Raw genomic sequence first — 26,752 nt, forward strand, 5'->3', positions numbered from 1 at the left:
CAACTTTTTGATTACAGAAAACGGGAAATTCTGGATAAATGCTAAAGGACAACAGGCTTAAATTGGAATTGTTCCTGGCAAACCTGGGAAGGTGACAGATGTCATCTGAAGGGAAAATTTAGCATAGAAACTGATATGGCACTCTTTATTTTCTCCCCAACCCCTATCTTTCCTGCCAAAATAGAAATTTTCAGTGAAAAATAACTATAATACACATAGTTGTACTAACATTACTAGATTATGCCTACATTTAACTTGACTCAAGGTAAATTGATAGAAGAGAAATATTGGGAGAGTGAATGTGCATTATAAGGTAAGAACTCTGAAATAAAGACACCTATTCCCACATATACCTGCCCACTGTCTACATATATAAGCACATTGATAATGTGATGTCCATAAATTAAAAAATTTGATATGGACCTAGGGACAGGGTGAGAGCAAAGGCCTGTGTTCCTGGGTACAGAAGGGTTAGGTCTGCATTGCCCCATCCCCATTCCTGTGCTCAGGGCCTTATGCTAATACACTATAACAGGGATCAAGGTAAGGCCCATTTGGCCCTCTGCCTGCTTGTGTAAATAGTTTTATTGGAGCACAACCAAGCTCATTCGTTGATTGTTGTCTATGGTTGCTTTCATGCTACAATGGCAGAGTTAAGTCGTTACAACAGAGGTGGTAAATATTTTATATCTGGTGCTTTAAAGAAAAGGTTTACTGACCCCTGGACTATATAAGCTTTGCACACTGACCTCGAGCGTGACCCAACTCTCACTTTTCAGTTTCCCCTGCACTGGCCCCATAAGACAACATTTCAGTCCAAGGGGCTTCCACACCACACGGCTTTCTTCCTTTCAGCCCTTTTCCAATACACAACATAGAAGCAGACAGGAGATAACCACCTACTGCTCTCCAACTCATTTGGGTAGAGGAGTCAAGAGGAAGCGTGACAATGGCTAATGTTTATCAATTACCTACAGCATGCCTTGCAGTGTTGTCTGTGCTCCAGTTGGGTTAATCCTCACGTTTCGTGGTAGGTTCAAGTACTATACCCACTTTATAACTGAGGAAACTGGCGCTCAAGAGGTTGAGTGTTACGCCGTGGGTCACAAGGCCAGGATGTGCTGAGGAAGCATGTGAATTTAGCCAGGCCATTACACTTACCCCGTGCGCTCCTCCTTCCTGACTTCAGGAGCCCTCAGCTGTTTCGAGTGTGCGGTCCTTAAACCTTCAGCACGGTGCCTCTTGCTGGCTCTATCTTCCTCCCCCCATTGGCAAACTCCCAGTAACTAAATTTCAGTGATTTTTAAAGAGGAAGCAATTTGCAATTTGAAATGTTTCTAGACTTTGCATAAATCTAGTTAACATGCTCACCTGCCAGGAAGTTTCCATTTTAAAACCTTTTGGGAAATGTTTCCCAAATAAGTACTTAGGCAAGTAAAATATTTTTTCAGGGTGACGTGAATCCAGGAGGAATTTTACCCGCAGGAGATGTGTTCGGGCTGGGGGTCCTGGAGTAGGCAACAGTGGTTGAATACCTGAACTAGATCATCCTCTGACTCAGCAGCAGCAAAACAGCTGAGAAAAGCCCAGGCCACTGGACTGGTTGTGTTTCCCAGTCTGTGGGGTAGTGGGACCAGGTTGAGTAAACCATCGTTTGTTTTCTCTAGAAGGGAGAGCCAGATCACCATTCTGTGACTGAGTTAATGAAGAGCAAAACCTGTTGTGAGAAAACAGACTGGAATCACTTCCAGTTACAGGCGGCCAGTGTGAGGCTGTTAGTGGGCAGAGGTACATCCTGTCTGGAAAGCAAGACTTGAACCTCCGAAAGAGAACTGATGCTGCCCTGTTCTAGCAGCACAGCTGGATTTTTGGCTGTTGGAATTTATTTTCCAGTCAGTTGGGGTTTATTCTGAAAGTATGTGTACTATGGAATAAGAGCACATTTTGAAATCATTCATTTTCACTTAACTTGCAAGGGGGAAAGAGGCTTAGCCTTTCCCCCTCAACTGACTAAATGACAGTATGGTTTGTTCAGGGCAGCCAAAAAGATCAGTTGGTGTCACCTGAATAGGAATATACTCATTATCCTTATTCCCAAAGAGAAATGAACTATCAGATTTTAAAAAAGACTTTATTTTTTTAGAGCAGTTTTAAGTTCACAGCAAAATTAAGAGGAAGGTACAGAGATTTCCCATATACCCCCTGCCCCCACACATGCACAGCCTCCCCATTATCAACAGCTCCCACCAGAGTGGTACATTTGTTGCAATTGATGAACCTACATTTTCACATCATCACCCCAATTCCTTACTTTACGTTAGGGTTCACTCTTGCTGTTGTACATTCTGTGGATTTGGACAAACGTACAGTGATATGTAGCCATCATTATAGTATCATACGAAGTATTTCACTGCCTTAAAAATCCACTGTGCTCCGCCTCTTCATCCCTCCCCTCCAACCACCGGCAACCAATGATATTTTTACTGTCTCCAAGTTTTTCCCTTTCCTGAATTTCTTGTAGTTGGAATCATAAAGTATGTAGTCTTTTCAGATTGGCTTCTTTTTCTTAGTAATATGCATTTAAAGTTCCTCCATGCCTTTTTATGGCTTGGTAGCGTATTTCTTTCTAGTGCTGAAAAATACTCCATTGTCTGGATGCTGAATAATATTCCATTGTCTGGATGTACCACAGTTTATTAAAATCCATTCACCTACTAAGGGACATCTTGGTCACTTCCAAGTTTTGGCAATTATGAATAAATCTGTTATAAACATCTGTGTGGACATAAGTTTTCATCTCCTTTGGGCAAATACCAAGGAACACAATTGCTGGATCATATGGTAAAAGAATGCTTAGTTTTATTAAAATTTTCCAAACTGTCTTCAAAGTGGCTGTACTATTTTGCATGCCCAGTAGCAATGAATGAGAGTTCCTGTCGCTCCACATCCTCAATAGCATTTAGTGTTGTCAGTGATCTGGATTTTCGCCATTGTAATAGGTGTGTAGTAATAGTTTGTTGTTGTTTTAATTTGTATTTCCCTGATGACATATGATGTAGAGTATCTTTTTTCATTAATTTTTACTGGAGTATAGTTGCTTTTTTTATTAATTTTTATAGAGTATCTTTTTTTATGTTTACTTGCCATCTATATATCTTCTTTGGTGAGGTGTCAGTTAAGGTCTTTGACCAATTTTGTAATCAGGTTGTTTTTCTTATTGTTAAGTTTTAAGAGTTCTTTTTATATTTTGGATAACAGTCCTTTATCAGATGTGTCTTTTGCAAATATTTTCTCCCAGTCTATGGCTTATCCTCTCATTCTCTTGACATTGTCTTTTGCAGAGCAGTTTTTAATTTTAATGAAGACTAGGTTATCGATTATGTCTTTCATGGATCACGCCTTTGGTGTTGTATTTAATATGGCATCGCCCTATCTGAGGCCATCTAGGTTTTCTCCTAGGCTTATCTTCTAGGAGTATGATAACTTTGCATTTTACATTCAGATCTGTGATCCACTTTGAGTTAGTTTTTATGAAGGGTGTAAGATCTGTGTCTAGGTTCATTATTTTGCATGTGGATGTCCAGTTGTAGCAGCACCATTTGTTGAAAGACTGTCTTTGCTTCATTGTGTTGTCCTTGCTCCTTTGTCAAAGTTCAGCTGACTATATTTATGTAGGTCTATTTCTGGGCTCTCTATTCTGTTTCATTGATCTGTCTATATGATAAGATTTAGTTGTCTATAATTTTACACATTCTATAATAAAGGAAAGTAGAAGCTAGTGAAAAGTCCTGAAGTCCCACATTTCTGGATTAAATTACAGTAGACTTAGATTTACCTTCCTATCTGCAAACCTGTTTCAAAATCCTTCGCTTAATTCTCTGCTTCAGCCAAAACTTTGAGAAGTTGAGAATGGTTAAGATGTACACTTGATCATGTTGTCTCTTCCTTTAAACCTTCCAGCACCTTACCACCCTCTCAGAATAACTGCCCCTCTCCCATGTCTTTACCGTGCTTTCAGGCTCTGTGCAGTCACCTGGCTCTTGCTAACTTCTCCCCCAATCTGATGCTGCTGGTCCCTCCCCCACTCTAAGCTCTTCAGCCTCACCAGCTTCTTCCATTTACAGGAACTGCTGCCGGCCCCTCCCCTGCCCCCAAACCCCTCAACCTATGGTTATTGGTTCCTGGAACAGGCGACCCCCACCCCACTTCTGCCTAGTTGGCATCTACTCATCTTTCAGGTCATCATACTGCAAGGCTTGGTCATGTTCACCTGCTCTATGCTATCAGAGCATCTTGTACTTAATCTTCATGGTAAGCCTAATGAGGGAAGGTACTCAGTATGTTTCTTAGCATTTTATTTCCAGGATCTAACATAGTGCCCTTTGGATTGCCTGGATATTTAATTTCCCGTGCTCAGATGTTAGGGTCATAGCGTCAGTTTTCTTCCAGCCATCCCTAGTGTAGGATGATGTAGACATTGGCATTGAATACTGTTTGCTTTTGTCCACAGAGAACCATTTAGGGTTTTAGATCTATGTAACTTACAGTTTGAATAAATTGGTTAGCTCTCTATTTCAGTGCTTAAAGCAGCAAGCCTTTGAATCTAAGGGCCAATTTTCCTACCAACCTTACTGGGTCACTGTGTTCTTTAGCCTGGAATGATGTTGTCTGCACTTGACTATTTCCCAGGGGTGTCCTGAGACCAGAGGTGTCCAGGCATTCTAAATACTGGCCTTACTACATTACAAATGCATAAACATAGATAAATATGTGCTCTTCTAAGTAAAATGTAAATCCTATGGAAGTGTGTGACATTTAAAATTTTTACCAATCTTAATTATACCTATTTTTTTCCTCCTAAATTCAGATAATTTATCTCTCAGCTTCAGTGGGAATATTTGCAATTTACAATGCTTATTTCCCAGGGATCATTTTAAAATTTTAAGTTGTGAATTTTTCATCAGCAGTTTGCCATTATCACTGTCTTTCATACAAACCGTCTTGTAATTTATTGAACAAAAAGATGAAAAGGCTCAGATCTTAAACATCTAAAACCAGTTGGTAATCCAGGGTGTGTCTTTCTCATTTCATCTGATCTCTTTCCTTAAGATATAAATTAGATTATTCTTAGCGTGAGTGGCTCTCTCCGAACAGAAGCAGAGACTGTTTTTTCATCTTGGCTGAGTAACGTGCATGACCTGACCCTTAATCTTTACCCAGTATTTGTCTAGTACAGCTGTAAACAGGTTTGCATGGTATTTGTGAATCCAAGCATAGTTGTCTTATATGAGGCCCTGGACTTAATTAAGTCTTGTCACTACCGGGCACCCTTTTCAGCACCCAGAGGCACCACCCTGGGTGAGGGTTAGGAGAAAACAGAGCTGTGTATGCAGCATTGTGTGGTCTGCTTGTTTAACCTTTGACGTCAGGAGCAAGGACACTGGGAGAGACTGGTGACTCCGTTAGTCTCGGGAGCAGAACAAAAAGACTGTCTTGGTACCAAGTAATGGCACCCAGTCTGTTGAGCTGAAGAATCCGTAGGTGTTTAGCTGCCTATACAGGGCACAGCATTAAATCTTACATAGAGGGACCACGTATTATCTTGTTAAGATAAAGTATTTTTTGTTTTTGTTTTGTTTTTTGCATCAGGTGTGAAAATCGCCAAGTGCACTGCATTGCAGTCTGTAGGCATAATCCAGATGGTTCTCTAGTTTCACAGATAAGTTTCACAGAATGAACCAAGCAGACAAAAGGAGGGGGAGAAGGGAGTGTGCCTCACTGTGTACGGTAGTGCTTTCCCCAAATAGCTTTAGGTAAATAAGAATTGATCAGATTATCTCATCTAAATCTTAGTTGTGCCTTCATTCTTTAAAGGAGTCCCTTTGTAATGTAGATGGTGCTTGTAGCAATAATACCTATCCTCTAAAATAATTTTCAAAAAATCTTGGTACATCAAAGTTTTTTAAATGGAGACATGCACTTGGGACCCCTGAAAAGCAGATTAGCACTTACTTTTGGTATGAAGAGCTAGTTCCTCTGGAGCCAGATGGGCTGAATTGGAATCCTAGCTCCGATACCAGAATGATACTTAACCTCTCTTGACCTCAGTTTCCTCTGTGGTAAAGAGGATACTAGTGATAACTTCTTCATAAGGCTGTTGTCAGGATTAAGTGAATAGTACATTTAAAAGCTGAGATCACTGCTGGGACTGCATATGTAAGGTGCTTAATAAATGTCTGCTTCACTATATGAATGCTTCAGAATAGTCTTTTATTCCCTTGAAAGAGAATGGATGGTGGCAGTAAAGACTCACCCTGGTCTTAGAAGTTTTATTATTTATTTAATATGAAGCTATCAAGGAAGGAGGTAAGAAAGTAATTTAATCTGGAAGGTGATGATTTAAAAAAACAAATTAGGAAAGTATGACGCCAACTTTTTAAGTTCAAGTTGACTTTTACAAAGAACTTCCAAGCCTTAGGCTCTACAAAATACAAACATTTCTTTCTCTCATATTGGGAAGATCGACGCGGTCAGGCATCCTTCCCGAGCAGTTTCCCTCCGTGTGGTGATCCAAACATATTTCATCACATGGTTTCGCCATATTGGAGTTTTTCACTTCAGCCATGAGGATGAGGAAATGAGGAGGGAGGCAGAGAAGGAGAGGGCTGGGGGGAGAGGGGAGAAAGAGAGAGAGAGGAAATAGATATGAGAGAGGGATAATGAGAATGCATAAGAGCTGAGGATCTTACAAAGGATTTTAGGGGCCAAACATGGAAGTGGCAAACACATCATTTCTGCTCCCATTCCATTGGCCACAACTAGTCACATGGCTCCAGCCTACCTGCCCAGGGTTCTGAGGAGTCATTTCTCCCCTGTGTGCCCTATAAAAAGAAGCAGCGTAGATGAGTATCCAGCTAGTCTCTGACACAACAGTTAACCATGTAACTTATTTCCTGCCAGTGGCAGACATGTTCTATAATTAATCCATTTGTACACTTCACTGTAAACTATTCCTGAAATTCTGTGTAATACCAGGACCAGCAAAGGACTCAAGAGAATTTGCAATGATTATGTTCCTTTCTTATTTTAGAAATTTTCAGAAATTCAGGGAATTTTCGGAGACATCTACTTCTGAACATTTTATTGCTGTGCAGGTAGCCAAGAAACAAGGACTCTTGGTGACAGTATCTTAATGGCCATCCTTGACAGGCAGGTCCCTATTAACGAGAAAGTTTTTATGCTTCGTATACCGCTGATGGTCAGTAAATGACAAAAGGCAAGGAAGTTAATGATCCTGTTGTACGTTGAAATTACATGGGACAATGTAAGAGTAGAGTTTTTTGTTTTGTTTTTTTTTTTGCTCCTCTTTAATAAATATGGCTCACTACCGTAGCCAATATTTGTACTCAGCTCTCACAGGAAGGATGATGGCAACTTTCTGTGTCTTATATCACCAAATAAAGTGACTTATTCCTGCAAGTTTATTAATAATATTTCAGTTGAGCAGTTCTTTTCAATCATAATTGGCCTCTGCACACATTGAGCAGTTTATTTTTAAGATAAAAGCTGGGAGAGTTTATAGCTCCGTGGACACACCTCAGGGCCATGCCTAAATAAGCTTTGGGTTAATATATACCTTACATTTTGAAGTGTTTCATAGCTCTGTGTAATGATTTTGAATCCCATTTCTTCTGCCAATGTTCAGATGTTTAACACCACTGGGAAGCAATATAATGTAATGGTTGACCGTGTGATCTGCAGTATCAGACTGAGTTTGAATCCCAATTCTGCCACTCAGTCCCTATGTGACCTTGGAAATTTTCACTGTTTGCTATGGTTGCCTAGGTACTTCTGATAACGAATACCAGACTGGGTGGCTTAAACAACAGAGATTTATTTTCTCACAATTCTGGAGGCTGGAAGTTTGAGATCAAGGTAGTGGCAGGGCTGGAGGTGAGAGCCTCTCTTCCTGGTTTGTCAACGGCGGTCTGACTGTGTCTTCACATGGCCTTGTCTCTGTATCACTCAGAACATCAGCTCCCAAACTTGAGTCAAGGACACCACCAGCCTCACTGACTCACTCCTTTATCCCCTAGCAGAACAGCTGCCCAGTCTTACCAGGTTTTCTTTTGAAATGACTCTGAAATATTTGTCTTTTACAAATGTTAATAATAACAAGTATGAGGATTCTCACATATAAATATAATATATATGAAATAATTTTTATATATTTCTGACTATAAAATAGTCAGAAAAAAACTGACTATAAAATAATAGGTATATGTACTTTTATGATCATAAAGTCTGAAGTATGTCTTATAGGGACTGGTGGAACATATTATTAAGTAATTAGTTTGCTACCTACCTTTTTTTCTGTAAATCTATTCAACTTTCTGTGAAAGAAAAAAAACCCAGCAGTGACAAAAAAATCCTTCCCTATCAATCCTTCCCTGTGCATGTCCACTGCCCTCACTGGCCTCCATCTTCTAATATTAAATCATCACATTGTACACCTTAAAAAATCATGCTGTACGACCTAAATATGTACAATTTTTATTTGTCAGTCATATCTCAGTAAAGCTGGGGAAAAAAATGAAGTTGCTGTTCCACTCTTAAAAATATAATAATAATATGAAGAATATAGTGCGATAGCATCTCTGACTGCTATCTTCCCTCCATTCTGGTCATTCTATTGTTACATTTTTCTTCCTTGGTTCTTATGTGTTTCTTTCCTAAAAAATATTCTGAAATTTTGACTTTTTTTACTCGGTTTTATTTAATTTTTAATCTAATTTTTTTGGCAGAAAAGAGCAAGTTAGTACCTTGTATCAAAACATCAACCTCGTGGAGCCAAGACTAATTCAGCCATATGAACATGTTATAAAGAACTTTATCCGTGAGATCAAACTTCAAAGCACAGAAATGGAAAACCTGGCCATTGCAGTGAAGAGGTATTGTAGTCTTTCCTGTCTAAGTGGCAGAAGGGGTCCTTTAACTGGCTCTTTGACCAAGTGGCACAAAGACGGAACTGCATTATCATATGGTATGGGGGGACGACCCGAACCTGAGGAATCTGGAGCTTTCTAAACTAAGCCAGCATGAGGGAAGCTGAGTCAGACAGTACTTTGTAGGGTCAGTCAGCAATCCATCAGCAGGTCCCCATGATCCTACCATATAAACCCTTCAAGCCCTGGGATTCCATATAGAACAGTTAGTTCAAAGAGATTCGTTATCTTATATCCAGCCACTTGAAACATACAGGATACTTTTCATCCGGAGAGGCAGGCAGACTCCATTTGAAGCCTGGCCTTGTCACTGACAGAAGAGTGACTTTGGGCAGGTTACTTAATCTCCCTGAGTCTCAGCTTCTGCATCTGCAAAATGAGGCTGTAAATATTCACATCCTCGGGGTGTGGAGACCTCATGGTGAGGCTTGGGTGAAGCCCTTGGCACTGGGCCTACCACATGGTGGGTGCTCAGCAGTGTTTCTCTCCCTCTCTCTAACCCTCCTCACCAGCTTGACCTGAAAGCCTAAAAACCGTTGAACCCTTACTCTCATACGGTTTATATAAGCCACAGCTGGCTTACATAGGATATCTTATTGGTTTTAACAGCAACCCAGTGCCAAAAAAGAATTTATATGTGTTGCAATCCAAACATCAGCCTCTTTGCTCCCTGGAAGACCACACTCCTTTGGCATATATTGGGAAAGAGGGCATTTTGTTTGTCACAATTCCTGGGCGTTCTGCCCCACAGATGCTCCTCACCTCCATGTGCTCTGCCACCAGCAGCTCCCAGTGTGCTGCGCACCACACTGGTCTCTGCCCAGAACTTGTAAACGGCCCCTTTCATAGGATGCCCCCCATATGCATGGGGGCAGGTGAAGGCCGTTCCTCTCTCTTTATTCTTTCCCTCCACATGATGATAAAACTATCTAGCTGACCCTGTGAAGTAATTAAAATATAGAAGAGAAAATGTTTTAAAACACTGATGCTAAATAGGACTGTTTTTATAGTCCTAGAATCATACAAGAGTTGAACTATTCACAGGGGCTTTTTAAGTGAACATTTTCAGTTCCTGACTCCGATCTTTTCCCTCAAGTTTGCCTGCTAGAGGCTTTCAGTGGGATCATAGGGCGGTCCTCAGATCATCAATTTCTGTAGAGCATTCTGGGGTGTGGATCAGAGCCCCAGATTTGGCCTCCTTTGAGGGGTGACCGGCAGACACACATACTGAGTTTGTAAAGAGTCCAGTGAATATCTGTGAAAACACACTAACTCCCCTGTACACACACAGGTGCGTATACACAGACCCACGCACAGATACATGGGACACACACACACACACACACATTCACACATAACCTCTAAGTATAGTCCTGTGTAAGCCCATGAGGGAAAAAAGAATGGCATTCTCTTCCCTCTGCTCTCATTCCCAGCGGGGCTGCTCTCTGCTGTGGACGGAGTGCGTCACGTGATGTGGAGCTGGTGGTGCTTCTCTCCTCCCAGCTTCTGTGCTCTGTGGGTGGGATCCGAAGTCGGGCTCCATCCTAAGCCCAAGGCCTCCTAAAGGCCACTCTCTGAGCTGGCAGAGACCTTGCCGAGGTGTTTAAGTGACTACTGTAAATATTCCCTTACATCCTTAACTAAGGACCATGCGTCCCCACCTCTGTTTTTGGTTAGGGGAGGGCCTCAGTCTTTTTGCTCAGCACTTGCACCTGAAGAAGGGGTTCCCAGTGTCCTGGTAGGAGCCCTGGACTAAGGTTAAAGTGGACATTCCCAACATGGTAGACTCTTTACTGGGAATTGGGAATTGGCTGGGGCAAACAGTGTGTCATTATAGACTACCCTGATTTACCCCCCCCCCACCAAAAATAAAAAAGAAAGAAAAAAGAGTTGTTCAGAAGTGAAAAAGGCAGAAGGAACACATTCGGGAGAAGTCCCAGATGCCCAGATGTTTGGGACTGGATGTCTAGAAGGAATGGCTGGAAAAAAATGGTCATAACAAAAGGAGAAATGGATGTGTGGCTTAGCTATTCCCAGCCCCAGAGTTGACCACAAAACCCCAAAAGTTGCTGTGGAGATACATAATGCCTAGATTTCAAACATCAAGTGTTTGTAAACAAACTAGAACTAGCTGACTGTCCAAACTTGGTTAACATAACCTCGGGCAGGCTGTAAGGTGAAGAGGAAGTACACAGGAGCAGAAAATAGTGATAAGTCTCTCAGAATTTTACTGCCGCGTCTTCCCTCCACCCATCAATGCTTGTTTGGAAGCTCATGTAGAAATTAAATTAATGCATGAACAAATTGTGTTGGGAGGGAGTAAATAAGTTGAAAGCAGGTGGGATGGTATAGCAGAAGCTATCAGACTGGAAGACAGAGGCCTTCTACTGAGGTCCTGTTTGTACTTTTATTAACACCATGTCATTGGGCCAAGTAAACTGACTCTAAATCTCACGGTGGCTGCTTTCAAGTCACTTACAATCTAGTTGAGTAGACAAGACATATGCATGTGAAAACTTAGATAATTGGACACAGAGCTGAGAGAGAACAAAAAATAAATTTTTTAGGGCTTAATCTGAAGCTTCAATCATCGTGAAGTGACAGGTGTCTCCATACTAGACAACTGCTAAATAAAACTATCTGGGTATCTTCTCAATGAAATTTTCTCATTTCTAACTTTTTGGCAGCTCAGTATTCTCTGCCTCCACAGAAATATGATTTATTGATTGTACTAATAAAAGAAACAGGAATTTTCTAAAGGGCAACTATATCTATATTCTAGAACTTTAGGGAACCAATCAGAAATAATTTTTGAGATCTCTTCTTTTTTTCCCTTCTAACTATAGCATTTAGCATTGTGTGTTTCGTATGCTAAAATTTCAGAATTGTATCTAACCATCTCTTTGCCATGGAGTTCTTTTCTTGTCTGGGATTGTAGCTCAGTCATCGCAGCAAAAAAGGTTTTCAGAATTTATTGAGAGCCTCCCAGCAATATGGTATCTTTCTCTGTTCTTTGCTACAATCTAGTTTAATACCATGTAATCTACTCTATTCCACTTATTTAATATCTAGTTTTAATGTCCCTTTACACCCAACTGATAGAATTGCCGACATCATTTTATTATGTGGAAGGAACAGGGAATATTATTTTAAATGGTATGTTTCTCCTCATCTGTAAAATAGAGAGCTTGAAATAGATGAGGTCAGAGTTTTCTCTTCATGTTACAAGGCCAAGAGTATAATGAAAAGGTGTGCATCCTCTGAAATTTCAGAGCCCAGGACAAGGCAGCCATGCAGCTGAGTGAACTGGAAGAGGAAATGGATCAGAGGATTCAGGCTGCAGAACACAAGACGCGGAAAGACGTGAGTCTGTGGGATGGCCCCTTCATGCGATGAATCCTCAGAGCACCTTTTATGGACAGGGCACCGGGCATCCTCTGGGTGCAGCAAGTCCAGACTGCCACAGGCGCTCTCAACAAGGGCATTGTTAGTGCTGGTGGTTTTGTGGGCGGGGGGGGGGGGGGTAGAGTAAGGAGAGAGACAGTAAGTAAGTAATCAAATAAAGTGGCTAATTTCAGATGGCAGCGAGCACAGTAAAGAAACGGCATGTGTGATAGACAGGCTGCTTCGGGTTGGGAGGTCAGAGGCCTCTTTGAAGAGGGGACAGGAGAGCTGAGGCCTGAAGGAGAAGGCAGAGCCCGCCTTCGTAAAGGATGGTGGCTCCACCCTTAATACCACTGTCTTGCTGCCCACGTCCACCGCTACTTTAAATCTAGATTACAGTGAAGTTAAAATGCTCTCTGCAAATTTTGGTGTTGTTTTACAATGGGACATACTTTTACTCATCAATATAGGAACTCTCATAGCTGAAAGTTGGGTGCTACCTTCAGTGATTTCCATAGGAGAAATAATTATCTTTTTCCCTTATGAAATATATTTGGGTGATTGATGTTTACCGAAAACAGAAAATAGACATATTTCTTTGAGTAGCTAACATCAGGTTGAACATTCCCTTTTTTTCTATTCATTTTCCCCATTAACTCTGAGAGGCAGAAAATTGAGTGAGAAGGGCCTGGGTGTTGGCATCCAATAGACCTTAGTTTGCCTCCTGGCTCTGCCCCATCTCAGTTAAGTGGCACTGGAAAAATAACATAACCTCTGAGCCTTTGTTGTTCCAACTTTAGATGGGATAATGCCACCTACCTGCTTTAAGGAGGGTCGAGCCTGGTGATCTGTATGCGTGCCTAGCGCAGTGCCTGAGGTATGGTAGGGGCACCGTGGCCACTGCTGTTCTGCTCTTTTCCGGTGCTCTGCGTACCTTGAGTCCTTTCAGATTCTTCACCTTCAATTGCTTTACCACATGTGTGCCTTCGGGTCTCTTGGTTGTCTTATCTCTTAATAACACAGTTAATAACTGTTTGGAAGTCATGTTCACAGAGTGAATGGCTCAAAGTCCATGGTCCAGCTTTATTGCAATGATTATCCCTTTCTTTTTTTTTTTTTTTTATTAATGATACTCCTTTTTTTTTTAATATTAATTAATTTATTTATTTAGGCTGTGTTGGGTCTTCATTTCTGTGCGAGGGCCTTCTCCAGTTGCGGCAAGTGGGGGCCACTCTTCATCACGGTGCACGGGCCTCCCACCATCGCGGCCTCTCCTGTTGCGGAGCACAAGCTCCAGACGCGCAGGCTCAGTAGTTGTGGCTCACGGGCCCAGCCACTCCGCGGCATGTGGGATCTTCCCAGACCAGGGCTCGAACCCGTGTCCCCTGCATTGGCAGGCAGATTCTCAACCACTGCGCCACCAGGGAAGCCCGATTATCCCATTCTTTTGTTAGCGCTTTATTTCTTCTAGTCTAGAAACAGTAACATCCTATTTTTTTCTGCCTTTTTCCCTCTCCATCCATTTAATCTGTGCATTCATTCATTCATCACACACTTATCAAGCATATGTGTTATTCTGTCATCAAATCTCTGCCTCTTCCAGCTAAGCACTTCCCAAACTGGTTGTTGGTGATGGACACCTGACGATGGCCCTACCCCTTATCACTTCATGTTTTGTTAATTATACCATCTTCCTCAGTTTCCTTGGCTCTGGTACAGTGGTGGTGAACACATGGCATCTTTCTCTGTTCCACAGCGATGGCATAAGTGGCTGGTGAGTCACTGCACAGATGTGGTCTCTGAAACCTCAGCACACTGCTGCCAATGGAGCAGCTTTGGCCCTGGGATGACACCTATGTGCCAGTCTGCCCCAGTCTCCTGGTCTCTCTGGAATAACACATCCACGCTGACTGAAGATTTTCCCTAACCCACCTCCACTAAGCGTGGCTCACCTTGGCTCCCCACACACAGTTCTTCACCCCGCAGCTCTGGCCTGGCTCATTGCTCTGCTCTCACTCCAGCTGTTTTTTTTGCCTTGATAACTCCTCTCCACTTTCCTAAATTTTGCAAAGATCAGAGAAAGTCTCCCCTTCTCCCCAGTGCCCTCCCCTAGTCCTCTAGCCACGTTCACCTCTTCTGACCTTGACTCCTCTTGCACATATAGTGTTTATCCCATTGTTTCAGTTAGGGTTTTAAAAATATATTGTAACAGCTTTATTGAGGTATAATGGGCATGCAATAAACTGTACCTACTCAAAGTGTAGAATATGATAAGATTGGAAATGTGTATATACCGAGAAACCATCACCACAATCAAGATAAAGGTACGTTCACATACTGTTGGTTTCCATGCCCCTGTGTCATGCCATCCTTCTTTGCCCCTCCTTGTCAGGCAACCATTTTACGTCTTCTTTGGTGAAGCGTCTATTAAAATCTTTTGCTCACTTTTAAAACTAGGTTGTTTGTTTTCTTATTATTGAGTTTTGGGAGTCCTTTATATATTCTGATCTATAAATATTTCCTCCCAGGCTGTGACTTATCTTTTCATTCTCCTAACAGTGTCTTTTAAAGAGTAGAAATTTTTTATTTTTATGAAGTCCAATGCATCAGTTTTTTCTTTCATGGATATGTTTTTGATATTTAAGAAATCTTTGCATAACCCAAGGTTGCAAAGATTTTCTCCTGTGTTTTTTCTATAAGTTTTATTGTTTTAGATTTCACATTTAGGATCTATTTTGTAAGGTATGGATCAAAGTTCATATTTTTTGCATATGCATATCTAATTGTTCCAGCCCATTTGTTGAAAATACTATCTGTTCTCTGCTGAATTGCCTTTGCACTTTGTCCAAAATCAGTCTTCTGTATTTGTGTTGGGTTTATTTCTGGGCTCTCCATTCTGTTCCATTGATTGATTTGCCTATCTTTATGCTGGTATTACATTGTCTTGATGATTATTGCTTTATAATGTCTTGAATTAGTTCCATAATGAGTCTAGTATTAGTTCTTCAACTTTGTTCTTTTTCAAAGTTGTGTTGGCTATTTTAGGTCCTCAATTTCCATAGAATCAGCTTGTCAATTTTGAAAAACAACAACAACAAAAACCCAAAACTTGCTGGGGGTTTGACTGGACTTCATTGCATCTATAGATCAACTGGGGGAGATTTGGCATCTTATTAATAATGAATAATCCACAAACCTGATATATTCTCCATTTATTTAGGTCTTATTACACTCAACTCCACTGGTTATAAACTTAAAACTTTATTTGAATACAGAACATAGGATATTAAATTCCATAATGTGTTAAGAGAAAAAGGAAACTGAAAGATATTTGGGCTCATGGGAGCTGCAGCCCCTGACCTCCTGGAGTGCCCTTTTGCCATTCTCTGCACCAGGGGTGACACACATGAGAAGTACCAGCCTATGGGGCAGCACTTTGCATAGAAATTTGCAGGTGATGTGGTTTGAGTTTAGATAAGGTGTAAGCTCTTGGAAAAACAGTAAACCCATCAGGCCTTCCTGAGCCCTGATGACATGATAGGATTCAGGCAAGCACTGGGGCCCTTGATTGTGCCATAGCTTTTAATTAAACACAGCAGTATTCAATTAGCTAGTTAATTGATATGCTGCAGCCCTCTATCACAGTTGAGTAGTGGTCTTAGAGGTGTCACCCCAGGTTACGTGTGTATGTAGGTTGTGGGATTCCGCAGTTCTTTCAGTCTTGTAAGTTTCCATTCCGGAAGTGCTGGGCATCTAAAGTTTGGTTACTTCTGTTTTACCTTCTCACTATCTCTGTGTAGGAGACTTGGGGTCAGCCTTAGTTTGACACAAAATGTTTCTCACCTACAGGATTTTGAAGAACCTATTTAAATCAATAAAATCTTTTTTTTTTTCTTTCAGGAAAAACGCAAAGCTGAAGAAGCCCTCAGTGACCTCAGGCGTCAGTATGAAACAGAAGTGGGAGATCTACAGGTGACAATAAAGAAACTCAAAAAGGTAGGTATGTGGCAGCTGGACTTTGAGGGATACTTTCAGTATCTCAATGCATCTACATTTTTAGCAACTAAAAACACGCAGAATCATATTGAAGCAGTGGATAGATCAGATTTCAGAATCAAATTGGACTCCTTTGCAAGAATTCTTTTTAAAGGCCCGTAATTTCTGTTTCTAAGGGCAGCCTATCTTCTGCATAGATCTAATAAATATTTCTGGTCCCTTGAACAGCTGTCCATCTAACCTCAGTTTTCTTTCCTTGGTCTTTACCAAGTGCGCTCACGTCCCACGTGTCCAGTGGACTGTCTGCTTATGACAGCAGGGACACTGTCTTTCCTGGTCATGTAGCCCTACACTCAGCTTACTGCAAGGTATATGTATTCAGTGAATATTTATTAAATGAAATGAATATTTCTCTTCTCTGTGGAAAGTTCCAGATCTAGAGGACCGCTGATCAGCAAGAAGTGGGAGAGAACCTGTTGACATGAAAGCAGAGGTGTGATTGGTTTTGGCCTCTGCTCTATTTGGTTTCTAATGATTAGGGTCCATTTCACTCAATGGTATGCTGGTAGATGTTTAACAACAGGCTCTGGAGAGGGGAGGAAGGGAGGAGGCATTTGTATCATTTGCCGATCTTCATGGTATAAATATGCCCACCATTACTGATTTCAAGCTACCAAGTTGACATCACTGAATGCAGAGTTTGGGAAGAAATGCTTAAAATAAATAGGCTCTCGCCTGCTGGTACACATTGGCTCCAGCATAATACTGGATTCACTTCCTGCATGTGGATGGTCTCCATAACTAATGGAAATAACCTTAGCTAAAATGAAAATGGGTACTTAAAAAATAATCGTCCCTGAAAGTGGCATTGTGAACTTAGGCACATCACTTTGCTTCTCTGGTTGTTCATATGATAACCTTTAATGCTCCTTCCAGTGTTTATACTGAATGAGATTAAGTGACAATTAACTGCATTTGTGGGTTACTGCAACTTACACCTCTGGAATTATTAAGAATTCTCCCCAGTATCCTTCTTGGAAAAGTATTATCAATGTCAACCTTATATCTGATTTCCAAAGGTCATTAGACCATAATACTATTCTTGTATTACAGAATTTGAATGGACCAATCCTTTGCTTAATGCTACAGTCACAGATTCTCCTAGTCACTTTCCTCAGTTATTTCCGTGTCATCCAAATCTTTAAACTAAGAGAATATTTGCAAGAGGAGACACAGAGTTGTTTTTTCATATAGCATATGATGAAGACCAAATAGGCACTGAACAGTAAGAGTCAGGAGTGACGAGACCTGAGTCCTTATCAAGACTGTGCCAATTTCGGACTTCCCTGGTGGTGCAGTGGTTAAGAATCCACCTGCCAATGCAGGGGACACGGGTTTGAGCCCTGGTCCGGGAAGATCCCACATGCCGCAGAGCAACTAAACCCATGCGCCACAACTACTGAGCCTGCGCTCTAGAGCCAGCGAGCCGCAACTACTGAGCCCGCATGCCACAACTACTGAAGCCCACGCACCTAGAGCCTGTGCTCCGCAACAAGAGAAGCCACCGCAATGAGAAGCCCGCACACCGCAACGAAGAGTAGCCCCCGCTCACCGCAACTGGAGAGAAAGCCCATGTGTAGCAACAAAGACCCAACGCAGCCAAAAATAAAAAATTTTTTTAAATTTAAAAAAGACTGTTAGCTTCATCATTCTTTTTTTTTTAAAAATAAATTTATTTATTTATTCATTTATTTATTTTTGGCTGCATTGGGTCTTCGTTGCTGCACGCGGGGGGCTTTCTCTAGTTGTGGCGAGCGGGGGCTCTTCATTGCGGTGCACAGGCTTCTCACTGCGGTGGCTTCTCTTGTTGCAGAACATGGGCTCTAGGTGCACGGGCTTCAGTAGTTGTGGCACGCGGGCTCAGTAGTTGTGGCTCACCGGCTCTAGAGCGCAGGCTCAGTAGCTGTGGCACACGGGCTTGGTTGCTCCGCGGCATGTGGGATCCTCCCGGAGCAGGGATTGAACCCGTATCCCCTGCATTGGCAGGCGGACTCTTAACCACTGTGCCACCAGGGAAGTCCGGCTTCATTGTTCTGATCGTTAGCTTCTCATCTGTAAGATGGGATTAATAATAAACTGTCCTGTCTAACCATAGTGACTGACATTTTATTGACTTTGTAGCTTAGTAAGCTCTTCTTCATAATTTAAAAAAATCGAATTCTTAAACTTTCTCTGAGGAAAGTGCAAATTTCCCACTTTTACAGATGAGAACACTGAGTTCCAGGTTAAATAACTTGCACAAAGTCACTCAGCTAATAAGCAATGGGTTGTCTTTCTGTCTTTACACAGTTGGTGCTTTCTCACTTATACCAGACTTCCTGCCTGCCTGATAGGGTTGTTCTGCGAGAGAGTAAGAGATGATTTATGGGAGAGCATGTTAAAAGCTGTAAAGGAATATACAGAAGCTTACAGATTTAGTATAATTGCCAGCCATTTCCTTATGTCAGTGGTTCTGAGAAACTCATTTTTTTCCCCACAATTTTTTTTCTCTGAAATTGGCATGATCTTAAAATCAGTGGCTCTTTCGGCTTCAGCCACTTGAAAACCTTCCACTGATGCCATCTGGCAAGATGAAGAAAGTCTATCATCAAAGTACTTAGATTTTGATGAAATATCACATTCATTTTGATCAATGCATGCATATTCTATTAATGGACACCCACGAATCCCCACATTTCCCAAGGGATGTAAGCTATGTGTAAGAAAGACATTTTTGTTGTCCATGTTAGGGATGCTTCTGAGCCAATTTAGTCTGGTAATACTCAGTAATCAACCAGGAAGTAAAGCTCATTTGTGTATTTATATAATTTTGTGTGTGTGTCTCTAACTTCATATCATACTTAAATTTTATTGACTTAAATCATTAAATAAGCATTTTTTGACATCACCATGAAGAAAACATAGTTGATTTTTGACACCAATTCTGCTCTTAAAAATCTTGGACCTCTAGTAAGAGAGTTAAAACACTCATAAGTAATTATGATATAGAATAGAAAGTGTTAAATGCAGATAAAGTTTAAGAGAATATAAAGGTCCAGACTCATATGCAACATAACTGAAAAAGGGAGGACTGAGTTGCTTGATAGTTGCATGGTTTCCCCAAAACGGCTTTTCCATTGTTTCAAAGAAAAATATACACACTACTATGTATAAAATAGATAACCAACACGGACCTACTGTATAGCACAGGAAACTATACTCAGTATCTTATAATAACCTATAATGGAAGAGAATGTAAAAAAAGAATATATATATATGTGTGTAATTGTACATAAGTACATATGTATAATATGTACTTTACACCTGAAACTAACACACTGTAAATCAACTATATTTCAATTTAAAAAAAAAGAAAAAAAAATGTACCTTGGCAAAAAAAAAGAAAATTCATGAAATAAGAAAACCCCTTTTTTAAATGTTTAAATTATTTAAAGCAAATTTTCAAGTCCTTCTGGATTATATGTAGTTTAATGATTTATAAGGTTGTATAATGTTGAAAATTGGAAACTTCTAGAATTCCCATATCTATATGCAAATATAGTCCTAAACTTAACCAAATCAATTCAAAGTGAGTTTGTAAACGCCCAACTTTTATTTGCTTTTTCAGCTAGAAGAGCACTCAAAACACATAAGTCAAAAGGAAGATGTGGCTGCATTAAAAAAACAAATTTATGATTTATCAATGGTAAGAATTAACTTTTCACTTACAGTAATATATTTCCTGTTAGACTACTGTTTCCTAAATAAAATCATGCTATGATTTCAATGTTCCAGGAATAAAAGCTTAAAGAGAAATTAATACTACAGTTAAAGTCTTTGAAATACCTCTGACTAAAGGTATTATATTTATGCAGGCTTTTTCCCTCAATGATACCTATTGTAAATGCTTTTTTTTTTTATTCAAAGCAATAATAGCATGGCCTTTAAATTTTAAATAGTTAACCCCTGCATTCTTATAACATCAACTTTTATCTGTTTCCCTGGCTTTTTAAGATGAGGTATTATTGCCCTGCCCTTCCTCCAACTTTTCTGTCTGTCCCTTTTCCATCTTCTGCTGACCATATCTTTAGTATTTCTGTTGCCAAAACTGATAACATCTACATCTGTTATATTATCGTCATTTTCTTTATTTTGTTTTCAGGTTGACTCTAAAAGTTGAAAACCAATAATGAACATTTCCTTTATCGTGACTCTAAATATTCTCCCTGCAGAGCCAAGAAGTGAGCTAGAATTGCAGTTCTTTCTCTCCAGTCATTATCCTTGTGCCACTCAAAAGAGAAGGTCCCCCAGCTTTGTGGTCAGATAAATCCCCTTTATGCATTACCAGTTTCAGATTTTGCAACCTCTTAGTTGGTTTTGTGCTTGGATCACAATGTTCTCGTGAGTTGCTTACTTCTCTTGGATTCTCTGGTGGAGTTTTTGGTTTCTTGTAAAAAGAACCTGCCATCTTCATGATATTACTGATACCTTGCAACTTCTTATTTATTCTTTCCAGTACATGGAATTTGTTTTTTTCTCCTTGAAAATATTAATTTTGGAGTCCAGGAAATTTCAATTCTTATTGGACTGGCTGCTTTTTAAACTTGCTACCCAGATGTCATCTTGGAATTTCTGAACATTTTAGGTAGCTGTGGTAGGATTCCTGTACAGCTAGGCAAACATCTGTTTAGCTCAAGGCCTCTCCCCTGAAAGGTGGCCTTCCTCAGAGCTCTGTGTGTGAAGCTGGCTGTCAGACATAGGACCCCAATTACCAGATGCATGGGGCCTGGATGTTCAGAGAGAAGCCTTAGCTTTCCTTTTGGGAATCATTCAGTTATTTTTAAAAAGACGAGCCCCGTCTTGTTGCCTTTGGAATCAACTGTGGCTTATCTGCTCTTCTTTCCTAGGGTAAGAGCAGGTAAAGGCTTGAGAGGCAGCATGTCTTAATGTACAGTTTTAATCTCTATTTCCAGGCCCCCTTCTCACTCTCTGGGGTTCTGCCTGACCAGTTGTCTCTTCTTTGTTCTGCAGCAGAACCTTCAACACACATCTTCTGGACCTCCTTGTCCCCTACTCTCTTCCCTCTGTCAGCACATTGCCATCCAGTTTCCTTTTTCCAGCAATATGTTTAAATCACTTGACTGCTGATGGGCCCCTCTTCCATTCTTTTAATTTTTATTGGTTTATTTCCTTTGGTATTTCATGTTAATGGGGTCTCAAAAGGGAAAGAAGACAAATTCATGTGCCCAGTCCACCATATTGAACTGGAAGCCTCCAATGATTTTTTTTCTTCTTTCTCTTTTTTTTTGTTTTTGTGTTTTTTTTTGTTTTTAAGAAAAATACAGAAATTTCCTAACCACACTGGCTTATTTTTAAGTGCAAAATTAAAAATGTTAGGTGATAGGATTTATTGTGAAAAGTAGCCAGTCTACCTGGTAACAGGTATTGTTAATTCCACAGAATATCTATCAGTAGTTCCACAGCTCTCATTAAGTAAAACAGATGTTTAAATGTTTGGTCTCCGTTAATTTGCCAATAACATGTTAAAGTACATCATGATAAACTCTTGACTGTTGTAGTTTCACACCAAAATGTCAAGTATTTTAAAAAAAGAGCTTTGAGGATTTAATTTTTGACACTTTAATACTTTATGAAAATTTCAAATTACCTTGAATTGATAATTCTTTGAACACCAAGATTTGAAGACTTGTGGAGAGGTGAGAGTGATGTGTGGAAGGTTACACTACACTTGACTTCACTTCACCCAGGTAAAAGAAACTGAGTCTAATGACCTGCACTGTGCCTTTCCTCTAGGAAAATCAGAAAGTTAAGAAAGATCTTTTAGAAGCACAGACAAACACAGCCTTTCTTCAGAGTGAATTAGATTCTTTGAAAAGTGATTATGCTGATCAGAGTCTGAATTCTGAAAGGTATGAAACTTCACATTTTACTTTTCAGTTTGAGTGGAATGTTTATTTATGTAACCATCCATGTGAATGAAGCTCAGCTATGTAGTAATAAAGGGTTATTTATTAACTTTACTAATATGTTCTTTGCTTTCCAAAGATTTTACTTTTAGTGTCAGATTTCCTAGTGATTTTTGTGTTTTTAATTTTTTTAATTATTGGCTGCTCAGGAAAGTGCAGGGCTTAGTAATGTTTGAATTAACTGGCAGCAGAAGAATATACCTAAAGTGTCAAGAGGCAGTGCTAACTGAAGTGCTTTGACGGTAGGAATCCTGGCCCTACAACATAAAAAAAATGGAAAACGAGACGTCTTAGGCAAGTCATTTTATTTTGCTGTGCTTTAGTTTTGCAGTATGGTGTTAATAACATATGACCTAACACACATGTACACACAGAGGCATGTAATTATATATAAGGAAGATACAGATGTATATTTATATAAGGGTATTTAAATATAAAATGCATCTATATGCATTAGTATATGTGTGTATCCCCTAGTATATGTATACTTGAGAAAAACACCTTGTGTTTTGTTTGTTGGTTTACAGACTTTAATCAGAATTAAGGTCCTGTAATGGAAAGCAGTGAAACATTTATTAAGTGCTTACTATATACAGGTCCCTGAGCTAGATAAGGAGTTATGAGTGTGGAATATATAAAAAAAGAAAAGACGTGGCCTCTGCTCTTTAAGAACTTCAAATTTAGTTGGGAAAAATGAAAAGTTAAAAGGGTTACGGAGTTAAACAGCATAAGAACTCAGCAATGTCAGAAACAATACCACTGCAATGTCACAGGTTGGGTTCATTGCCATGAGATGGTAGACAGAGTGTTCCTTTAGTTCAGAAAGGTGGAGACTTTATTAAAGAAGAGACACTTGAGATAAGTTTGTCAGCAAGCAACACAGGCCACACTGACAATTGCCCGGCACTGTCTTTAGTACTTTACTAGCATTAACGCATTCATGGTTTCCTATGAGATAGGGACTTTCCTTATCCCCATTTCATAGATGGGAGAAGAGTCTCAGAGATGTTCCAGGTGAGGCAGAACCCAAAGCAGGGGCAAGGACATGGGGAAGGATAAGACTGCTTTGGGGAACAGTGGTCAGCCTGGTGGACAGAAAAAGATATTTGGAATGGAAAGGCAAACGTTTAAAAAAAGATTAAAAAGTTTAAAAGCTAGTTTAGGGCTATAATGTAAGGCCCCAGAATTTTTGGCTAAGGAACTTAAATTCCTACAGACAACTGGGAAACTTCTAGCCTTATCAAGAGAGCAAATGAACAGCTTATTACAGACAAAATTTGACAGCCTGAGGGTTTTTGGAAGCTAGTGATGGGGTTCTGTCTGCTTAGAAATGGAGCAGGTGTGGGGTAGGGGCTGGAGGTAAGTGACTGATGTTCTGAGTGGACCTTTTAAGGAGGAGGCCAGGGCTTCTCCATAATAAAGCAACGGAGGAATCGCTGAGCATGAGTTTACAGTGAACAGGGAAAGCCTGGTCCTGTGGGTTCCTCTGTGGCTTAGGGTAAGGAAGGGAGGGCACGCAGGCCTGGGAGCACAGAGGCGAGAAGGACTCACAAGAAAGGAGAATACAGCTGGGGCTGAAGTTGCATACGGCTTGGAATGAGCAGAGAAGAGAGGTGAGAGAGTGGACTGGGCGGAAGGGACTGGTAATGCGAGTAGCTGGGGAGAGGGGACTTCGCAGAACGTCAGGGGGTTCAGTCCCAGTGAAGAACAGAGCCAGGTCAGTGGGCTGGGGTGGAGGAGCTGGTGGGTGCTGGGAGGGGGGTGGGGGGAGCAGAGCCTTGCGAGAGGAAGCAGGGGTGTGGGTGTGTCACAGGAGGAAAGGAGGCTGCTGATGTCTCAGAGGAACCGAGCAGCAGCAGAGAGAGAGAAGACCACGGTCAAGGACACAGGCCTTCGGAAAAGGCGGAAAGAGGTCTGGGAGGGTAGGTATCGGTAAGGCAGGACTGAACACCTAATCCGCATTCAAACGTAAAATATAATTTTACAGGGATCTGGAAATAATCCGAGAGTACACAGAAGATCGAAATAGTCTTGAGAGGCAAATTGAAATACTCCAGTAAGTTCTCATATAAAGTCCTCATCACATTTACATTTAACTTATATTTTGTTAGTAAAACAGGTGCCACATGTAACACGAGTTGCCATATATCAAAGGCTGGGTTCGCGGCTCCACGCATGTCCCTTCTCGACACGGTGTGTTCAGCACGTCAGCTTAGCTTTCTGATGCTTCTAATCCTACATAAACTATTCAAATCCAGGGACTAGAGTATAATTCTCTAAAAGTCCCCGCAAGTCAGGTGATATGTCCGGCACGTCTTTATGATACCTTTATTTTACTGTAAAGGACAATGGCCCTGACCTCATCAGCTTTCTCTGCAGCTCAGCACACTGAGAGGTTTCAGGCGTCTCACATAGCGCATGTCACGTCACTAGGCATACACGATCATTCTTTGGCAATTTATTGTGTCTGGTTAGCAGTATATTTTTATTTTCTTTTTTTTTTAACCTCTTGGAAATATTACACCAGCTCTGCCAAATTTGCAACTAAGTTTTAGGAATTCCATCCTCTGAGACCTTCCCCACAAAATCTCCCCCTTTCCCACTGCCCCTTTCTCTCTTTTTCACCCAGGCAGTATTTTCTTCTGGTTTTAGTTCCCCCAAATGATGTCAGGTCAGATTTGACAATTTTTTTTCACCATTATGAATGTTTATTACATCTCACCTGTGGCAATGATAGAGTTGATATATTACAAGAATCCTGTTAATTCATTTATTCATTCATTCAGCAGGTTTTCACTCAGCACCTTTTATGGTTCAGGTATGCCAGGAGCTGAGGAGACAGTAGCAAGTAGGAGAAAAAGGTCTCTCTCCTTATGGGGCTAGTCTAGGGGAAGAGGATGGAACCTGATCAGTACTTACAGATGTTAGATGCCAAAGGAGAGGTGGGGGGCCAAGGGGAGCCAAGTGTCTCGTAAGGGCATCCTCCTAACCAGGAAGGTCCAGGAAGCTTCTGACTTCTGAAGGATGAATAAGCCTGAAGCAGGGAGATAGTAGAGAGTCTCTACGGCAGAGACTTCATTTAATAGAAGAGGTTGCTCAGTCTCTGATAGCTTAAATGGCTCCTGTAAGGCATATAGAAAGTAAGTGCCTGAGTTGGGGTTTGAACCCTGAGTCAACATTGGAGCCTTTAACTGGTATATAACAGTGCCTGGCGGTACAGCACCATGCCACAAGAAGGATGCCGGAGTAGCCAGGAGAAAGAAGTGTGACATAACACAGCACATCTGTGCAGGGGGGATAGAGAGTAGGTGGGGCCGGCTGGCTTCAGGCCCTTAGGGAACAGAGACCTGCACCAAACCTATCCAAACAGTGGAGCTACCTGAAGGAGGAGTGGGTTCCACAGCATAGCTGACTCGCTCCTAAAATGCCTTGAGACCTCTAAAGAGAGGCGACACATTGTTAAGTTGCACTTCTAGTAATGAATTATGATCTCAGTTTATGAGGTTTGAAGGGAAGTGGTAGAAAGATACAAGCGGTGGTAATGCCACATTCTGAATATCACAGCCTGAAAAGAAGTGGTGACTTTCACCCCGACTAATACTTTCCTTATCTATTTATTTACTTTGTAGAACAGCTAACAGGAAACTGCATGACAGTAACGATGGCCTAAGGAGTGCCCTTGAAAACAGTTACAGCAAGTTCAACAGATCCTTGGTATGTGATAGAATTTTATAATGCATTTCATTCTTTCTCGTGGTAGAGTATTTTGATAAAAATCATCTATTTTCTTAGAAGAGAATTTATAATAATGAGAAACTATTTCATATAATAAAAGGAGACAACATTTTCCCAACTTAAAAAATATGCCACTCCTCTGCATAAATAAAGGTCTAGATGTTAGCCAACTCTTTGTTCAATGTTCCAGAAAACCAGAGAAAGATGTATAAGGTGTGACCTGGGTCCTGGAAGAGTTTATAGTAGAGTAGGGAGTTAAGGTGTGCACAGATAGCAATAATAGAAGAAAAAGTGAGATGTCTCATGGAGGTTAAAATATGTATTGCCCAGTTGAGAGGAGAGAGAGGGTGCTTCTGGCTGAGGAGTTTATTTAGACCCATCGGTTTGTCCTTTCTGGTAGTGAGATCATCAGAGTGGAGGCCTTGGGCTTTAAACCCTCCTACAGAAACAAGCTAAGGCCCATTTGGAATTTTGAGGAACTTTCCCCAGACTACATGTGCCAGAAAGCCTCTTCCCCCACTTTTGGGGGTCACCTTCAAGGTTGGGGTTCCAGTGCCGCAGCTTTGGGTATGGATGAGTCAGTCACTAAGCCAAATGATGGTTTGA

The 26,752-nt window shown here is 40.9% G+C and overlaps 1 protein-coding gene and 1 long non-coding RNA gene across 3 annotated transcripts in view; one reads left to right on the forward strand and one right to left on the reverse strand.

Annotated features, from left to right (window-relative positions):
• RASEF (RAS and EF-hand domain containing) overlaps positions 1-26,752 on the forward strand; it is an 86,982-nt gene that overhangs the window by 20,162 nt on the left and 40,068 nt on the right. The window contains exons 2-8 of one of the 2 annotated variants that reach the window (XM_036855915.1): positions 8,805-8,951; positions 12,278-12,368; positions 16,290-16,385; positions 20,053-20,130; positions 22,239-22,354; positions 24,399-24,467; positions 26,041-26,125. In XM_036855915.1, coding sequence (XP_036711810.1) covers positions 8,805-8,951; positions 12,278-12,368; positions 16,290-16,385; positions 20,053-20,130; positions 22,239-22,354; positions 24,399-24,467; positions 26,041-26,125 — 682 coding nt within the window. The remainder of the gene's footprint in view (positions 1-8,804; positions 8,952-12,277; positions 12,369-16,289; positions 16,386-20,052; positions 20,131-22,238; positions 22,355-24,398; positions 24,468-26,040; positions 26,126-26,752) is intronic. The other variant, XM_036855916.1, reaches the window with a different exon arrangement.
• Positions 6,324-9,920, reverse strand: LOC118897095. The gene is made up of 2 exons (XR_005020340.1): positions 9,768-9,920; positions 6,324-6,665 (listed from the first exon to the last, which is right to left on the reverse strand). It is a non-coding gene; the product is annotated as an uncharacterized LOC118897095 (long non-coding RNA).

This window comes from Balaenoptera musculus, chromosome 6, assembly GCF_009873245.2.
Source record: "Balaenoptera musculus isolate JJ_BM4_2016_0621 chromosome 6, mBalMus1.pri.v3, whole genome shotgun sequence".
Classification (NCBI taxonomy): domain Eukaryota; kingdom Metazoa; phylum Chordata; class Mammalia; order Artiodactyla; family Balaenopteridae; genus Balaenoptera; species Balaenoptera musculus.